Source organism: Thalassophryne amazonica, chromosome 18 (genome assembly GCF_902500255.1).
Source record: "Thalassophryne amazonica chromosome 18, fThaAma1.1, whole genome shotgun sequence".
In the NCBI taxonomy this organism is placed as follows: Eukaryota; Metazoa; Chordata; class Actinopteri; order Batrachoidiformes; family Batrachoididae; genus Thalassophryne; species Thalassophryne amazonica.
In genome coordinates this window covers 30,400,630-30,420,349 of record NC_047120.1, presented here as the reverse complement: position 1 = coordinate 30,420,349, position 19,720 = coordinate 30,400,630, and the positions used below count along the sequence as shown (strand labels likewise).

The window sequence follows — 19,720 nt, the reverse complement described above, 5'->3', positions numbered from 1 at the left end:
ATATGAGAAATTGTTTAACAGCTGGACATGTTCCAACTTGTCCTTAAGGCTTCCAACAGAGGTGTTTTTCCTGTGGCGGGGCGTCGCAGCGGCTGCGAGCCGACGCTGCAATCCGTCCGCACGTCTTTCATTAAAAAATCTCCTTTAACAGTGGAATATCCAGATAAAATGCTTAAACCGACTTCTTCTGAAACTTCTCTGTTCTCTCACGACGTCCTGGATCAATAGAGCCTGAAATGTGGAGGTTTTCAGCTTGAAACAGGCTGACGACGGCGCCTGAGAGCGCTGCGCGACGTCTCGCACCATTGGTTAGTCCTTAAAGCGACAGTATCACCTCAAAATCTCTCATCACCCGTTAAAATTTTCACAGAAAACCAGCTTAATTTTTCTAACCGTGTCCACTTCGATGTGCCTTACAGGTTTAGAAAAAATTTTGATCAAACAAAGCGCCAGTCTGTCAGCAACTTCTCAGACAAAGGAATTCCGACGAGAGGCTGGACGACTCCTCCCACAAGGAGTGCTCACAGGCGGATGACGTCACCGACAGGCGTGGAAAAACTCACGCATGTGCACGAGGGTTCAAGCATGTCTGACGTAAAAACATATGAATGAAATCCATATAGTTTTTGAAAAAAATAAAAAGGACCTATACTTTATTGACAGCCCTCGTATAATGATGATAAACAGATTAAACATGCCTGGGTTTGTTGCAGTGACTAATCTTACAGGGCCATCCCACTGGGCGCCATTCTACTACGATCCAAACAAGTGCAAAAACGGGATGAAACTGCTTAATCTGAGTAGCCTCCTAACAGAGCTGTTTTATAAAGTGCAGACCTGGCATCCGGCTGGCTTATAAAGTGCAGACCTGGCAACTCGCCCGAAAACAAAAGAAAGACGCTGTGCCCTTGGCCAGACATAATCAAAACCCAAAACCATTCCTGCTTTGACTTCAAAGTTTTATCCCAATCAAGCACGATCAAACATGTTTCAAACTGAAGTCACAATGAATACCCCATTTAAAGACGTTTGGACATGATTGAAGTCATTGAGACTATGAATACCTCAGGATGAAATTTTTGAAAATTTCAAATCTGGTGATAATGATGGCCTTAACTACTATGTATACCAAGTTTGTTCAAGATTGACAAAGATGGATCGAGAAGTTACGATGATGTTCCAAAACACGCTCCGATTTGCTATTTGGGAATAAACGGGTAAGAACAGTGCTCTGTGACATAGCCCTGTTATCACATGCATTGTGGAGGAGCAGGTGCTACTTTAGGTCATCAACGTAAGTGCAACTGAAGTGACATGTAGCATGTAATAACCATGTTTATCAGCTTCTTTCATTTCCTTTTTTCAATTCTCTGGTGGCTACCAAGGCCATTGCTGCTCATTTTTAATGCATTTAGTGTTTAAATGTGCCAGAGTAATGTTACACTTTGAGTTGACTTATGTTAAGAATTTGGTGCTATACAGTATAAATAAAGCGAATGCAGTGGTGGGGTAATCAACTAACAGCTAACTAGGAAAGCTGACCTTTTCATTTTCAGCTGCCTTTGAAAGTCATTAGATTCCACTACATTTAGCTCTGCAATATCATCTAATTTAAAAACAACAACACAAAAAATTTAATGGGTTAAAAGTTTGAAAAAACTAAAATCATATGTGTTTGTTGAATATAAACTACTGATTCATTTCATTTGTTCCTTTATTTTTATATGTAAAAATATATATGCATATATGCAGCTTCTCTCCCCCTGCCATCCCCTCATTACCCCATCCCCGTAGAGACGGTGCCTGCTCCCAGACTACCAATAACCAGCAAAAATCTATTTAAGCATAAAAATTCAAAAGAAAAAATAATATAGCACCTTCAACTGCACCACAGACTAAAACAGTTAAATGTGGTCTATTAAACATTAGGTCTCTCTCTTCTAAGTCCCTGTTGGTAAATGATATAATAATTGATCAACATATTGATTTATTCTGCCTTACAGAAACCTGGTTACAGCAGAATGAATATGTTAGTTTAAATGAGTCAACACCCCCGAGTCACACTAACTGTCAGAATGCTCGAAGCACAGGCCGGGGCGGAGGATTAGCAGCAATCTTCCATACCAGCTTATTAATTAATCAAAAACCCAGACAGAGCTTTAATTCATTTGAAAGCTTGACTCTTAGTCTTGTCCATCCAAATTGGAAGTCCCAAAAACCAGTTTTATTTGTTATTATCTATTGTCCACCTGGTCGTTACTGTGAGTTTCTCTGTGAATTTTCAGACCTTTTGTCTGACTTAGTGCTTAGCTCAGATAAGATAATTATAGTGGGCGATTTTAACATCCACTCAGATGCTGAGAATGACAGCATCAAAACTGCATTTAATCTATTATTAGACTCTATTGGCTTTGCTCAAAAAGTAAATGAGTCCACCCACCACTTTAATCATATCTTAGATCTTGTTCTAACTTATGGTATGGAAATAGAAGACTTAACAGTATTCCCTGAAAACTCCCTTCTGTCTGATCATTTCTTAACAACATTTACATTTACTCTGATGGACTACCCAGCAGTGGGGAATAAGTTTCATTACACTAGAAGTCTTTCAGAAAGCGCTGTAACTAGGTTTAAGGATATGATTCCTTCTTTATGTTCTCTAATGCCATATACCAACACAGTGCAGAGTAGCTACCTAAACTCTGTAAGTGAGATAGAGTATCTCGTCAATAGTTTTACATCCTCATTGAAGACAACTTTGGATGCTGTAGCTCCTCTAAAAAAGAGAGCTTTAAATCAGAAGTGCCTGACTCCGTGGTATAACTCACAAACTCGTAGCTTAAAGCAGATAACCCGTAAGTTGGAAAGGAAATGGCGTCTCACTAATTTAGAAGATCTTCACTTAGCCTGGAAAAAGAGTCTGTTGCTCTATAAAAAAGCCCTCCGTAAAGCTAGGACATCTTTCTACTCATCACTAATTGAAGAAAATAAGAACAACCCCAGGTTTCTTTTCAGCACTGTAGCCAGGCTGACAAAGAGTCAGAGCTCTATTGAGCTGAGTATTCCATTAACTTTAACTAGTAATGACTTCATGACTTTCTTTGCTAACAAAATTTTAACTACTAGAGAAAAAATTACTCATAACCATCCCAAAGACGTATCGTTATCTTTGGCTGCTTTCAGTGATGCCGGTATTTGGTTAGACTCTTTCTCTCCGATTGTTCTGTCTGAGTTATTTTCATTAGTTACTTCATCCAAACCATCAACATGTTTATTAGACCCCATTCCTACCAGGCTGCTCAAGGAAGCCCTACCATTATTTAATGCTTCGATCTTAAATATGATCAATCTATCTTTGTTAGTTGGCTATGTACCACAGGCTTTTAAGGTGGCAGTAATTAAACCATTACTTAAAAAGCCATCACTTGACCCAGCTATCTTAGCTAATTATAGGACAATCTGCAACCTTCCTTTTCTCTCAAAAATTCTTGAAAGGGTAGTTGTAAAACAGCTAACTGATCATCTGCAGAGGAATGGTCTATTTGAAGAGTTTCAGTCAGGTTTTAGAATTCATCATAGTACAGAAACAGCATTAGTGAAGGTTACAAATGATCTTCTTATGGCCTCGGACAGTGGACTCATCTCTGTGCTTGTTCTGTTAGACCTCAGTGCTGCTTTTGATACTGTTGACCATAAAATTTTATTACAGAGATTAGAGCATGCCATAGGTATTAAAGGCACTGCGCTGCGGTGGTTTGAATCATATTTGTCTAATAGATTACAATTTGTTCATGTAAATGGGGAATCTTCGTCACAGACTAAAGTTAATTATGGAGTTCCACAAGGTTCTGTGCTAGGACCAATTTTATTCACTTTATACATGCTTCCCTTAGGCAGTATTATTAGACGGTATTGCTTAAATTTTCATTGTTACGCAGATGATACCCAGCTTTATCTATCCATGAAGCCAGAGGACACACACCAATTAGCTAAACTGCAGGATTGTCTTACAGACATAAGGACATGGATGACCTCTAATTTCCTGCTTTTAAACTCAGATAAAACTGAAGTTATTGTACTTGGCCCCACAAATCTTAGAAACATGGTGTCTAACCAGATCCTTACTCTGGATGGCATTACCCTGATCTCTAGTAATACTGTGAGAAATCTTGGAGTCATTTTTGATCAGGATATGTCATTCAAAGCACATATTAAACAAATATGTAGGACTGCTTTTTTGCATTTACGCAATATCTCTAAAATCAGAAAGGTCTTGTCTCAGAGTGATGCTGAAAAACTAATTCATGCATTTATTTCCTCTAGGCTGGACTATTGTAATTCATTATTATCAGGTTGTCCTAAAAGTTCCCTAAAAAGCCTTCAGTTAATTCAAAATGCTGCAGCTAGAGTACTGACGGGGACTAGAAGGAGAGAGCATATCTCACCCATATTGGCCTCTCTTCATTGGCTTCCTGTTAATTCTAGAATAGAATTTAAAATTCTTCTTCTTACTTATAAGGTTTTGAATAATCAGGTCCCATCTTATCTTAGGGACCTCGTAGTACCATATCACCCCAATAGAGCGCTTCGCTCTCAGACTGCAGGCTTACTTGTAGTTTCTAGGGTTTGTAAGAGTAGAATGGGAGGCAGAGCCTTCAGCTTTCAGGCTCCTCTCCTGTGGAACCAGCTCCCAATTCAGATCAGGGAGACAGACACCCTCTCTACTTTTAAGATTAGGCTTAAAACTTTCCTTTTTGCTAAAGCTTATAGTTAGGGCTGGATCAGGTGACCCTGAACCATCCCTTAGTTATGCTGCTATAGACGTAGACTGCTGGGGGGTTCCCATGATGCACTGTTTCTTTCTCTTTTTGCTCTGTATGCACCACTCTGCATTTAATCATTAGTGATCGATCTCTGCTCCCCTCCACAGCATGTCTTTTTCCTGGTTCTCTCCCTCAGCCCCAACCAGTCCCAGCAGAAGACTGCCCCTCCCTGAGCCTGGTTCTGCTGGAGGTTTCTTCCTGTTAAAAGGGAGTTTTTCCTTCCCACTGTAGCCAAGTGCTTGCTCACAGGGGGTCGTTTTGACCGCTGGGGTTTTACATAATTATTGTATGGCCTTGCCTTACAATATAAAGCGCCTTGGGGCAACTGTTTGTTGTGATTTGGCGCTATATAAAAAAATTGATTGATTGATTGATTGATATGTCTTGAACATATTGGTGAGCTCATCCTTTTTGGGAAACTCCATGTTTACACTTCTACATATTGACATTTCAGCTCTTTAGGTCTGTTTTTTCAGGGTTTTGAGCTCAAACAACCAAGGTAATGCTAAATTATAAGAAGATCTTGGGGTTATCAGAGGTAGCTTCATGTAAATGTTTCAGCGGTTTAGTGGCTTGCATCATCACAATTTACTGTTCAGTTAACGGATGAGTTATCAAAGCTAACCTGAAAGTTGGCTATGCTCACCACTGAATGAACTGAATTGAATCGTTATTAGCTTAGTTTTTATGAACAGTCAGAAGACTAACAGTGGTGGATCAAATCAGATGCCTAACAATCTAAAACAAAACACAAGCATAAACATTAACCAAATCAACACGAAAGTGACATTGTCACTCAAGGCAAATCATAATTCACTGTATTAAAAATGTGTCTGTCCGCTGCACGCGCCGTCTTTAACCTTCATTATGGCAGGCGGGTTAACAGATACCCAGATGTGACGGCACCATTGCAAAGGACCGCTTTGACAAATGTTACCTATCAGATGGAAAAGGGTGAGAGATGATTACAACAGAGCCTGGAGGAAGTTTACCGTAAAAACAGAAGTGCGTTTTGAAAGTCAAACGAGATCATCTTAATATCAAGACGATACCTGCAACGATGCAGAATGCATGACTGAAAAGGGCTGCGTCCAAGAACAAAGGACAGTGTGTCTGTGAAATGGCAAACAGACAGCCAAACAAAGGATGCTGCACACCCTCTGGATATTGTATGAGTACACCTTTCTGGTGCCAACTATTTAGGGATTATATGAGCAGCTGTTTGCAAGCTGCAGGGAAAAACTAAGTTTAGCACACACGTCCTTTCATATCATGAATACAAGCGCACACGTACACATACACTTATCCCCAGGGTGCAGTTGTGCCCAGGGCATACAAGGCGGCGTAAAGGTTGTGATCAAGTTCGAGAAAACGTCAATGTTGCATCCAACAGCACAAAGCTCAGGAATAAATTTGCTGCATCATCAGCCAGTGAAAGCGCACCAGACCCAATTAATCACACTCAGGGGCACTTGTTGCCAGCCTGTCTATTAACACTGTGCATGTGAGCTTGTTTTTATGCTGTGGGACATGGTCGCTGACCTTTGGTAGAGCTCACCTAATAACACAAGAGAGATCATGCAAGACAGGATATGTGTTTAAATCCATTGTTCATGGCACTTTTGGCGTCACTCTTTCTGTTTTTTTTTTCTTATCAACTTGGTATGGGCGGGGGTAGATAGAGGTCATCAACAGATGGAGACAACAGGAACGGTAAGAGATGGGAAAGAGGTGTTTAAAGGACACAATCCAGCTACCCATGCACCCCCCAGCCCCATCAACTGCTCATCGATCGGCTCACTTAGGTTGAGAAAGAGAATGAGGTCTTGACCTTCCTCACCACTCTGTGCTGCCACCTCCTCTCTGCTACAAAGTGCTAAGTTTCACCAGCGTGCAGCTACATTGTAATTCAAGCCGAATATACCCAGTAAACTTCCTCATTATTTGCCACTGCTTCATCCTACCCCACTCGCATAATAATGCTGCCTTCAACACCTCTACCATTCTGCACATGTACGATAGAAAAAAAGGAGGACGTAAGCAGAGGAAATTTATGATGATGCTTGATTTTTTGATCATGCACCATATGGGCAGCACAGCAAGAGTCCCAGGAGACAAACTTGGAAAATGCCTCTGCTTCTGCACAGACATTACAAAGGAACAAATGTGAAAGTGAAAAGTAGAATCCAGGGGCTTTGCTGAAAACAGTGACCACTGATAGTTATTCTACAGTAAACATTATTACTTCGCTAATTTTGTCATGTTTCCCAAATCACATCCATAATCCTCCAGATAATAGTGTGAACTTACACACTGGGAAATATAAATGCTGTAAATATTTCTCTTTACCTAAAACCTTTGGTGCTGGTCAAAGGTCAGGTAGCATGCACTGGTGCCACATGTCGTCACATCCACTACACTACAGAACTGATTTAGGTTTTGAGTCACCACCGGTCCATCCACACCTATCAAAAGTAGCCATCTATCTGTAGGCAGCTCCTTACACTGTTTCCAGTTGCTAGGGTCCTCAAGGCACCTAAATATCGAGAAAAGCGTACCAAATGACCAAAGTGTCATATCTGACATTCTCTCACAATACAAGTGGTATGTCTCATCTGAGTATAGTTAGGTAACTGTTGTTTGACAAAGTCAATCCAATGGGACCCAAGGATCCTCTGAAGAGATGCAGTACCAAAGATCCCGTCATCTTAGGTCCTGGGCTGTTATCCAGGGCTCACAAACTGTACAGTACAGATAGTACATTACATTACAGTTAAACAAGAAGCACCTAGACTGTGAAGAAACGGACCATCATTCTCCTGAAAAGTACACGCATCATTAAACATTTCTGTCCATGGTCATCCATGTAAAAAAGTAACCAGGTAGTTGTATTTGGTCACTATTAGGAAGGGATATAATGGTACACCTCCCATATGATGTGGTATGAATTCATTTCAAGGTCATGGTGATGTTCAAATGAATGTTATATGTTCCTATCAGGTTCCCTCATACTTGTACGGAAAAAGTGTCTTGCACAAAATTGCAAATATGGAACTTTATTAAATGGCTGCGACGCTACACGCACTCTGAATGGCTGATTTCCAGTCTGTTACCATGACAATCAGCTCGGAATGCATATCACATTCGTTACAAACCAGGAAGCTAAAAACACGATTAGAAAAACCAAGTCGGACATGAACATACTCCAGTATGTTCATGTCCGACTTGGTTTTTTTTTTACTGGAGTATGTTCATGTCTAAATATCTAAACAACACTGGAAAAAAACATAGATTGAAAGCTTACCAGCTAACGGCCGGGCCATCTGTTAGCAAGTTCTTCACAAAGGTGAAGCAAACAGGTCTGACTACAAGCTGTCAGCACCTTTCATATTCAGGCAATACTGTAGGTTTGCGTGTTTATATATATAGTAGCCACATAATGAACAAATAATTAACCTCACTTGCTCTGTCTGTACGTAAATATCAGACCTCTGTGTTTTACCCTCCGTCCGTACTTACACCTTGGTCTGACATTTTCCTGTAGAGACCTCACGCTCAGTTAATAATTGTTTAATATCACTTGAAATTTTCAACAACTGGCTTGTAGATCTACAGTTTACACATGCTGAAGATTCTGCCCAAAGGTTTTATCTTGTACTTTTGTAAAACACATTAAAAACTAACATGCGAATATGACAAAATAATTCATAGTCGATCTTAGGTTGTCATTTATTTTGTGCGCTGATGCTATCTGGCATAATAACTGGATTGTAGACAGCAGAATGGTTGAATGGTAAGTTCATTATCAGCGTAAATGACAGCTACAAATTGTCTGACATATCTCCCTTCTTATCAGGAGATGCTAGAATGCATGCCATTACCATAAAAACCAGCCAGCAGAGTATTTCTGTCTTTTCTAAATGGCTAGTTAGGCATGAGCTCACAGTCTGTCCATAGTAATATGACATTTATTCCAAGGAAACACTTTTACTCTTAATCAATATTCACATTTCCACATCGTACTCCAATGAGAAAGCAATTGTGCCTATGAGATATGCAACCAAAGATTTTCAATCAGAGGCATCATTTTATCTTCAGCTGGGCCTTGAGAGTAAGTCAGACCTCGTTTCCACCGAGCGGTCCGGTTCAGTACAGCACAGAAAATAAGTCCAGTCGGCTGCTCCCTTGTTTGCACTCTGGGTCGACACAGCAGATCTGAAGTGGATGCTGATTTGGCTCCATTTTTATGCCGGATACCCTTCCTGAGGCAACCCCACATTACACAGAACACTATTTTGTGCATTTCCACATTCAGATTTAGGGATGTGTACTAAAATAACCGACCCGTACAGTACCACTTTTTCGCACCCTTTGCTTGGTTAACTAAAATAATGGAACAGTAACAAAATGGAGGAGCTAATCCACTGCTGACCACTGACTGGCTCATAGCAACACTAGAACGCGTCATCACCCTGTGACAGCTTATGTGCTGCACAGAATCCTGTCAAAAACATACATGGCATATTAAATATCCACACAAGAAAGAATGTCAGTGAAAAGCAGCCAAGCTTGGTCAAACAAGAAGGTGCAGACTTTAGTGGTGATCATTGCGGAGGAACAACAATGCAACGTCCTGCTGCCCATGTCGATACCATGCATGTTGACGCCTACCATGCTCAGCAAACAAAACAAAGAGTACTGATGGCAGTGGAAGCGCAAGCCAGGCCATGCTTAACTGTTCCAGACCATACCATACCGGACTGCTCGGTGGAAATTAGGCTTAAAATATAGCTGAAATAGAAACAGTTTAGGACAAAATTGTGTTTTAGACATATTCAATGATATTATTACATAAGGAGATGCAATCCAATAATGATGTGCATAAAAAAGGAATTCTGTGAATCAATACACCATGAATATCAAAGAAATACTTTCCAGGGTTCCTGTAAGGGTGCCTTCAACAGTATGTAAAAATCTGAGGCATTATAAAGCTAATACCCATAAATGCTTTGCTACATGCATCCATATTATACCTGTAAAATTGCTCTACAATTGTATTGAAATGTCATCATGACACAGCTCCAATTTTAGGTTCTGTACATATAAATGATACAAATACTCAAAAAAACAGGTTAGAGTACTACAGACAGTCTATGCACCATAGTGTTTCTACACATTTACGAGTTCTGTCTCATAATCAACTTTCTTTTGTATTTGTACTTCCGTAAAATAAGTTGAAACAACTGAAATTTTCAAATGTTGATTTCCAAAATAAATAAACAAATCAAACTTTTGCCAATTTTACGTTTTTAAGTTAAATAAGGTAAGAGATATTCCGTTTAAGAACTTGATTGGCTTTACAGTATTAATTCCACAATGAGAATAAACAGCAGTAGGAAATTAATGAAAAATGAATCGATCAGCACGTGTTAATCTAAACCACAGGGTTGTTCAGCCAAATTAATTCTGTTTTAAAGGTAAAAGACAGTTTCTAATGATTAGCAATCTTTATCATGAAACCACAATATTTTCCAGCACATTTGCTTTTAAGATTTTTGCCCAAAACTGCAAGTAGACACTGGATAATTTTTTTAAAGGATACAAAAGAAAGCATAATGCATTTATAATCACTGAAAGAGGAAAATAAGCAAAGGTTACATGAAAAACAGCAGCATGACTTTTCAGCTTTAGTTGCATGGCAGTTCAAAAGGCATACCTTAAAAAAGAGAGAGAGAGAGAGAGAGAGAGAGAGAGAGAGAGAGAGAGAGAGAGAGAGAGAGAGAGAGAGAGAGAATTGATGGCTAAGATTAAAAACAAGCACACAAAAAGAACAAAAATCAGGTAGAATTCAGAACTAGATAGTCAACATGAAAAGACCTTGGGAAAAAATACATATATATAATACATTCATTCCTTTACTATTCCAACCATGTCTCACATTTGAAGGTAATTTAAAAATTTTGGCTCATGTTCACTGATAATGTTGCACAAAACATTATTCACAGAATGCATTGTGCAAAGACAAAAATGCAACTAATGCTAGTTTCATGCAACACCTGAAGTAAGGTCACACTGGTGCTTCTTTAACCAATTAACTGATTATTTTATTAGTATTTAACTGTTTTGATAAGCAGTTACACATTTTATGTCGTTTATTTTTTAAATTTCCAAATTCACTGATTTCAGCTCCATAAATGTGAATATTTTATGGTTTATTTTTGTCAATGACTTTTTATTATTATTATTATTATTTAGGTAATTTTTATCTTTTATAAGTTGGAATTTTCAATTAAAATTCTAAAAATAACCACTAGTTAGACCCCTAATTAAAGAAGAAAGTTGTGAAAGAATTCTTTCATCTGAAGTACAAAGCAGCCTGTCCTACAAATCCATTCCATGTACCACTGTCTTATCTGACCTCTGATCAGTCAAAAATAGTCAGTGGCCTGTCCTGCTGGACACAGATCACTCAAGAGGGCACAATCACCCTCATTTACTTCAGTCCTGCTAACAAGGGATGACAAACAAGATGAGAAAGGAAGTCCTGTAATTACTCATTCACGAATTTTATCTACCCTACAGACTCTCCTATCGAACCGGACAGGACACGGCAAACTGTGACACGTGCCGGAACAGCGCCTGCATTATTTACAGGTTAGTAGATCATTCCTCTGCAAAGACAGGACAGGTGCACCGTCCTTTTTCCTTGAGGGGAAGTGAACAGGTGGAAAATGGACAGTTGGGGGGGGGGCAGAGATTTGTGAGCCTAATGTGGATGGTGTTAATGAGCACATGGGGACGTGTGACATTTGCACACCACGCAAACATTCTGCATCCATACATCTACAGTACTGTTCAGAATAGTAGTGCTACGTGACTAAAAAAATTAATCCAGGTTTTGAGTATATTTCTTATTGTTACATGGGAAACAAGGTACCAGTAGATTCAGTAGATTCTCACAAATCCAACAAGACCAAGCATTCATGATATGCACATGCTTAAGGCTATGAAATTGGGCTATTAGTAAAAAAAAAAAAAGTAGAAAAGGGGGTGTTCACAATAATAGTAGTGTGGCATTCAGTCAGTGAGTTCATCAATTTTGTGGAACAAACAGGTGTGAATCAGGTGTCCCCTATTTAAGGATGAAGCCAGCACCTGTTAAACATGCTTTTTTCTTTGAAAGCCGGAGGAAAATGGGACATTCAAGACATTGTTCAGAAGAACAGCGTAGTTTGATTAAAATGTTGATTGGAGAGGGGAAAACTTATACGCAGGTGAAAAAAAATTATAGGCTGTTCATCTACAATGATCTCCAATGCTTTAAAATGGACAAAAAAAAACACAGACGCGTGGAAGAAAATGGTAAACAACCATCAAAATGGATAGAAGAATAACCAGAATGGCAAAGGCTCACCCACTGATCAGCTCCAGGATGATCAAAGACAGTCTGGAGTTACCTGTAAGTGCTGTGACAGTTAGAAGACGCCTGTGTGAAGCTAATTTATTTGCAAGAATCCCCCGCAAAGTCCCTCTGTTAAATAAAAGACGTGCAGAAGAGGTTACAATTTGCGAAAGAACACATCAACTGGCCTAAAGAGAAATGGAGGAATATTTTGTGGACTGATGAGAGTAAAATTGTTCTTTCTGGGTCCAAGGGCCGCAGACAGTTTGTGAGACAGCCCCCAAACTCTGAATTCAAGCCACAGTTCACAGTGAAGACAGTGAAGCATGGTGGTGGCAAGCATCATGATATGGGCATGTTTCTCCTACTATGGTGTTGGGCCTATATATCACATACCAGGTATCATGGATCAGTTTGGATATGTCAAAATACTTGAAGAGGTCATGTTGCCTTATGCTGAAGAGGACATGCCCTTGAAATGGGTGTTTCAACAAGACATTGACGCAAAGCACACTAGTAAACAAGCAAAATCTTGGTTCCAAACCAACAACATTAACGCCTTGCAGATGTGAAGAAATCATAAAAAACTGTGGTTATACAGCTAAATACTAGTTTAGTGATTCACAGGATTGCTAAAAAAAGCAGTTTAAACATAATAGTTTTGAGTTTTGAGCATCAACAGCAGATGCTATTATTGTGAACACCCCCTTTTCTACTTTTTTTTTACTAATAGCCCAATTTCATAGCCTTAAGAGTGTGCATATCATGAATGCTTGGTCTTGTTGGATTTGTGAGAATCTACTGAATCTACTGGTACCTTGTTTCCCATGTAACAATAAGAAATATACTCAAAACCTGGATTAATATTTTTAGTCACATAGCACTACTATTACAACCCCTGGCAAAAATTATGGAATCACCGGCCTCGGAGGATGTTCATTCAGTTGTTTAATTTTGTAGAAAAAACCAGATCACAGACATGACACAAAACTATAGTAATTTCAAATGGCAACTTTCTAGCTTTAAGAAACACTATAAGAAATCAGGAAAAAAAATTGTGGCAGTCAGTAACAGTTACTTTTTAGACCAAGCAGAGGGAAAAAAAATATGGAATCACTCAATTCTGAGGAAAAAATTATGGAATCATGAAAAACAAAAGAACGCTACAACCCATCACTAGTATTTTGCTGCACCACCTCTGGCTTTTATAACAGCTTGCAGTCTCTGAGGCATGGACTTAATGAGTGACAAACAGTACTCTTCATCAATCTGGCTCCAACTTTCTCTGATTGCTGTTGCCAGATCAGCTTTGCAGGTTGGAGCCTTGTCATGGACCATTTTCTTCAACTTCCACCAAAGATTTTCAATTGGATTAAGATCCGGACTATTTGCAGGCCATGATATTGACCCTATGTGTCTTTTTGCAAGGAATGTTTTCACAGTTTTTGCTATATGGCAAGATGCATTATCATCTTGAAAAATGATTTCATCATCCCCAAGCATCCTTTCAATTGATGGGATAAGAAAAGTGTCCAAAATATCAACGTAAACTTGTGCATTTATTGATGATGTAATGACAGCCATCTCCCCAGTGCCTTTACCTGACATGCAGCCCCATATCATCAATGACTGTGGAAATTTACATGTTCTCTTCAGGCAGTCATCTTTATAAATCTCACTGGAACGGCACCAAACAAAAGTTCCAGCATCATCACCTTGCCCAATGCAGATTCGAGATTCATCACTGAATATGACTTTCATCCAGTCATCCACAGTCCACGATTGCTTTTCCTTAGCCCATTGTAACCTTGTTTTTTTCTGTTTAGGTGTTAATGATGGCTTTCGTTTAGCTTTTCTGCATGTAAATCCCATTTCCTTTAGGCGGTTTTTTACAGTTCGGTCACAGACGTTGACTCCAGTTTCCTCCCATTCTTCCTCATTTGTTTTATTGTGCATTTTCGATTTTTGAGACATATTGCTTTAAGTTTTCTGTCTTGACGCTTTGATGTCTTCCTTGGCCTACCAGTATGTTTACCTTTAACAACCTTCCCATGTTGTTTGTATTTGGTCCAGAGTTTAGACACAGCTGACTGTGAACAACCACCATCTTTTGCAACATTGCGTGATAATTTACCCTCTTTTAAGAGTTTGATAATCCTCTCCTTTGTTTCAATTGACATCTCTCGTGTTGGAGCCATGATTCATGTCAGTCCACTTGGTGCAACAGCTCTCCAAGGTGTGATCACTCCTTTTTAGATGCAGACTAACGAGCAGATCTGATTTGATGCAGGTGTTAGTTTTGGGGATGAAAATTTACAGGGTGATTCCATAATTTATGCCTCAGAGTTGAGTGAGTCCATATTTTTTTCCCTCTGCTTGGTCTAAAAAAGTAACCGTTACTGACTGCAACAATTTTTTTTCTTGATTTCTTATAGTGTTTCTTAAAGCCAGAAAGTTGCCATTTGAAATGACTTTAGTTTTGTGTCATGTGTGTGATCTGCTTTTTTTCTACAAAATTAAACAACTGAATGAACATCCTCCGAGGCTGGTGATTCCATAATTATTGCCAGGGGTTGTATTCTAAACACTACTGTATGTCCTTGTCTCACCCGTTGTCCCTTCATTCACCTAAATCTGGAGACACAGGACACGCTGTTAAAAGCGGCTGCACACACTCAGTGAGCTGCAATTTAATCTACGACCAGAAAAGAGAGACCAAAGTCATTAACGCAACAAAGCACTCAGATCTCTCCTCATGATGATTATGATGAGCATTACTTGCAGTCTGCAGTCAGTGCAACTGACACTGTCGCTTCTTCCAGCAGTGCCCCACTGCAGCGACAGGGACACCACATCTCTTGTTTGGCACTTAGAGAAGGTATAATTTCCAACAGTAGAAAAAAATCGGGGGGGGGGGGATGAGAATGAAGAGAGATTTAAAGAGTAGGAGGGTGGGAGGCGATCAATAAAACTGTTTTAGTGGTCAGTGTCGTTCCACTCAGTCGCCTTTTTTCTCCTCTCAAGAGCCATTTAAATCATTTTCTATCTACTGCTCTCAAAAACTGATAAGCCTCGGGTCAGACTTCAAACGGCTGCGAGAAATGAAGGAGCAGGACAGATGTGTTCACGCTGATGAAGGCGCCACTCGCAGCAGAGTGTGTTTTAGAGTGCGGCGGCTGACCTGCATAGCCAGAGGGTGGACAAAAGGAACAGATGTTCTGTCAGTTATACAATGACAGCAAGATGAAGTGAGGGGAGTCGGGGGCACGTGATGTGAAGGACATGACCACAACACAACGTGACATGAGGGCGATAAAGTAAAACTGACTCTCTTCACCCAAAGAGATCAAATGGATTAATGGGATTATTAACCATCAGATGACAAGGTAAAGCCTCTTAAATAATTCTAAAGTCAGTTTTAAGCAGAAAAGAAGCCGTTTTAAAGAGAAACAAAGCGATAATCGGTTACGCATAGAAATGATGAACGTGCAGTGAAACCAGCAGCTAACAGCTCGTGTAGTTGTAGTACTGTGATCGCTTCCTGTCTTTTATGATGAAATAATGCTGAATTTATGTGGAAATGATTGTGGTACAAAAGCTTCAGATATCTGTCGCTGAGACAGATGATGACTGGAGTGCGGTTTGAAGCAGAGACCAGGTGATAATCAGTGAACCACGGCTGATGACGCATGCGCAGTGAAGGCAGGGCGGACCGATTTTTAGGGGTGACCATTCGGTCTGCGACACCGGTCTTAAGCACAGGTAGCAGCGTACAATGTACGTTTTGTCAAATCTCTGTTGTGGGCATGCCCGGTTAGTTCTGTCTGAGGCCCTTGTCTGTGCGTTATGTCCTCCTCATCTGTTATGTGTGTAGGTCATGTCTGTCTCCTGTGTGGCTTTGTGTCTTGGTGTGTGTGTGTGTGTGTGTGTGTGTGTGTGTGTGTGTGTGTGTGTGTGTGTGTGTGTGTGTGTGTGTGTGAGTGTGTGCGTGCACGCATGCTCCTTGTTGTGTCTGCAACCGTGGGTCTAGTTGTGTGCATGTGTGTGTGTGTGTTCCTTATTGTGTCTGTCTCGGGTATGTGTGCGTGTCGGTGGATGAATTACTTGTTCATGTCTGGTGTGTGTGTGCACTCCTGGTGTTCGTGTCTTCAGTGTCTGTCTCTGTCTGTGCTTGTTGTCATTCATGTGGGTCTCTGTCATGTGTGTGCGTGGATTTGCATCCATGGTATTCGCTCCCCTGCATATGTGTGTATCATTCTGTGTTCCTGCCGGGTCAACACCCCAGTCCTCTGGTCCTTTGTTATTAATGCAGTTCTTTTCTTTATGCATTTCTTAGGACTGTCTTGTGTCCACTGTTCTCATTCTGTCCCAGTTTGAGTTCCTCGTTTATTTCTCTGTGTATAGACTATGACATTAGGTTTGTTATTTGATCTACAGTGGGGAAAATAAGTATTTGACCCCCTGTCAGTTTTGCAGGTTTTCCCACCTACAAAGAATGGAGAGGTCTGTAATTTTTATCGTAGGTACACTTCAACTGTGAGAGACAGAATAAAAAAAAAAAAAAAAAACAAAACAAAAAAAAAAAAATCCAGAAAATCACATTGTATGATTTTTAAATAATTAATTTGCATTTTATTGCATAAAATAAGTATTTGACCCCCTACCAACCAGCAAGAATTCTGGCTATCACAGATCTGTTAATTTTTCTTTAAGAAGCCCTCTTATTCTGCACTCTTTACTTGTATTAATTGCACCTGTTTGAACTTGTTACCTATATAAAAGACACCTGTTCACACAATCAATCACACTCCAACCTCTCCACCACAGCCAAGACCAAAGAGCTGTCTAAGGACACGAGGGACAAAACTGAAGACCTGCACAAGGCTGGGATGGACTACAGGACAACAGGCAAGCAGCTTGGTAGAAGACAACAATTGTTATGATTATTTATTAGAAAGTGGAAGAAACACAAGATGACTGTCAATCTCCCTCGGTCTGGGATTCCATGCAAGATCTCACTTTGTGGGGTAAGGATGATTCTGAGAAAGCTCAGAACTACACAGGAGGACCTGGTCAATGATGTGAAGAGAGCTGGGACCACAGTCACAAAGATTACATTAGTAACATGATGCTGTCATGGTTTAAAATCCTGCAGGGCAGCAAGGTCCCCTTGCTCAAGCCAGCACATGTCCAGGCCTGTTTGAAGTTCACCAGTGACCATCTGGATGATCCAGAGGAGGCATGGGAGAAGGTCATGTGGTCAGATGAGACCAAAATAGAGCTTTTTGGAATCAACTCCACTTACCATGTTTAGAGGATGAAAACAACCCCAAGAAAACCATCCCAACCGTGAAGCATGGGGGTGGAAACATCATACTATGGGGGTGCTCTCATGCAAAGGGGACAGGACGACTGCACCGTATTGAAGGGAGGATGGATGGGGTCATGTATTGCAAGATTTTGGCAAACAACTTCCTTCCCTCAGTAAGAGCACTGAAGATGGGTCATGGCTGGGTCTTCCAACATGACAATGACCCCAAACACGCAGCCAGGGCAACTAAGGAGGGGCTCTGTAAGAAGTATTTCAAGGTCCTGGGGTGGCCTGGCCAGTCTCCAAACCTGAACTCAATAGAAAAGTCTTTGGAGGGAGCTGAAACTCCAAAGATCTGTATGGAGGAGTGGACGAAAATCCCTGTTGCAGTGTGTGAAAACTTGGTCAAGAACTACAGGAAATGTCTGACCTCTGTAATGGCAGACAAATGTTTCTGAACCAATTGTTAAGCTCTGTTTTTCTAGGGGTCAAATACTTATTTTATACAATAAAATGCAAATTAATCATTTAAAAATCATACAATGTGATTTGCTGGATTTTTTTTTAGATTCTGTCTCTCACAGTTGAAGTGTACCTATGATAAAAATTACAAACCTCTCCATTCTTTGTAGGCGGGAAAACCTGCAAAACTGACAGGGGGTCAAATACTTATTTTCCCCACTCTATGTTGAGTGGTTTTCTACATCATGTTGTCTGTTTGTTCCACGTTTATTTTGCAGTTTCGTGTACTTAATGATTTCATTTTATATGACATGATCTGGTTTTATTTTCACCTTGTGATGTCCGTTTTATTTTGTATCTCTGTGTGTTCCTTTATTTTCTCTCGTGTGCTGCCTCTTCCGTTGTCACTGATTTTACACCTGTTGTTTATTAGTTGAGTCTGTATTTAAGCCACACCTTTACATTGGTCACCTGCCGGTCGATTGCCTCTGTCACGCATTTTGTTAGTTTCCACTCTGGTCTTTTGTTGTAAGTACTCTGTGTTTTTTCCCTACTGTGTGTTTTTTGCATTTTGGGAGTCCCAGCACCTCCCACGCAATCTCTGCCCTGCCTCCGCATTTGAACTTGGTTTTTGTATCCTTGCTCCATTACTGTTGCCTTCTAGTTTCCACTGTGGATCGCCCTGTCACTGACTTATTAGATTCTTTGTCACTGAAGATAATCAAAGCACCTTGATTTTTGCCTTCACTTCTGTGTCCTGCTACCTGCATTTGGGGTTCTATTTGCCTTAGTTTAGCCCCAACCATAACAATCTCAGCCACATTGGTTACACAAACCAGTGCATTCGGAGTGCCAGTCCCAAGCCCAGGTAAATGAGCAGGTTTACGTCAGGAGGAGTATCTGGCATAAATGCTGCCAAACCACACGTGTATCAGAAATCAAATTTTGATACCGAATCGGTTGACTGCCTCAGATGATGTTGTCCAACAGGTTGCCGACAGAAATCAGCCTACTGTTGGGCAAAGAAGAGGTTTATCGAGATGAAGGGAAGACAGCTATAAAGAGGATGAAGGACGGAATGGCAGTTAGTCCAGATGACACACCAGCAGAGACATGGAAATGTTTAAGAGAGATGGCAGTGTATTTCAGCTAGTTAAATAAAATCTTGGAAGTGAGAACATGGCTGAGGAGTGGAAATGGAACAAGAGTGATCTGCACAGCTGCAGCAACTACAGAGGCATCAAGTTGATCAGCCACACCATGGTGTTATGGGAAAGGGTAGCGGAAGTTACGCTTCGTAAAGAAGTAAAGATCTGTGTTCAGGTCCTGAACAGGAATAAACCAGTTCAGAAAATGTATGGATGTACTGTATGATTTCTTTAATGTTGATTTTATTATACCTCAAATTTTAACCTGGAGTATTTGGACTATTTTCACTGTCAAATCTGCTCCATCGATGCTGGATGAAAAACTTCATGAATCAAAGATTTTTTTTTTTTCAGTTTTACATTTAATAAATTGATTTAATAAATCCATGACTGTGTTTAATTAAGGCTCGTTAGGCCTTGAACAAGCCTGCATCACAGAAGTCCGCTGCTTCACCCAACTCAATCACAGTTTCATCACATTTCCATGACTGTTCACTTATGTGTTCCTGTAAAAATGACTTTAAAGCCAGTTACGTCATTATAAGAGGCATTTTCACTCAGCTCATGAGAACGG

General features: G+C 40.2%; 2 protein-coding genes across 3 annotated transcripts in view; one reads left to right on the top strand and one right to left on the bottom strand.

Moving 5' to 3' along the window:
- Positions 1 to 19,720, bottom strand: part of dock1 (dedicator of cytokinesis 1) — an 815,700-nt gene that overhangs the window by 360,334 nt on the left and 435,646 nt on the right.
- LOC117530814 (inhibitory synaptic factor 2A) overlaps positions 1 to 19,720 on the top strand; it is a 101,010-nt gene that overhangs the window by 58,018 nt on the left and 23,272 nt on the right. For both annotated transcript variants that reach the window (XM_034193751.1, XM_034193750.1), the window contains exon 3: positions 11,406 to 11,477. In XM_034193751.1, the coding sequence (XP_034049642.1) occupies positions 11,406 to 11,477 (72 nt within the window). The remainder of the gene's footprint in view (positions 1 to 11,405; positions 11,478 to 19,720) is intronic.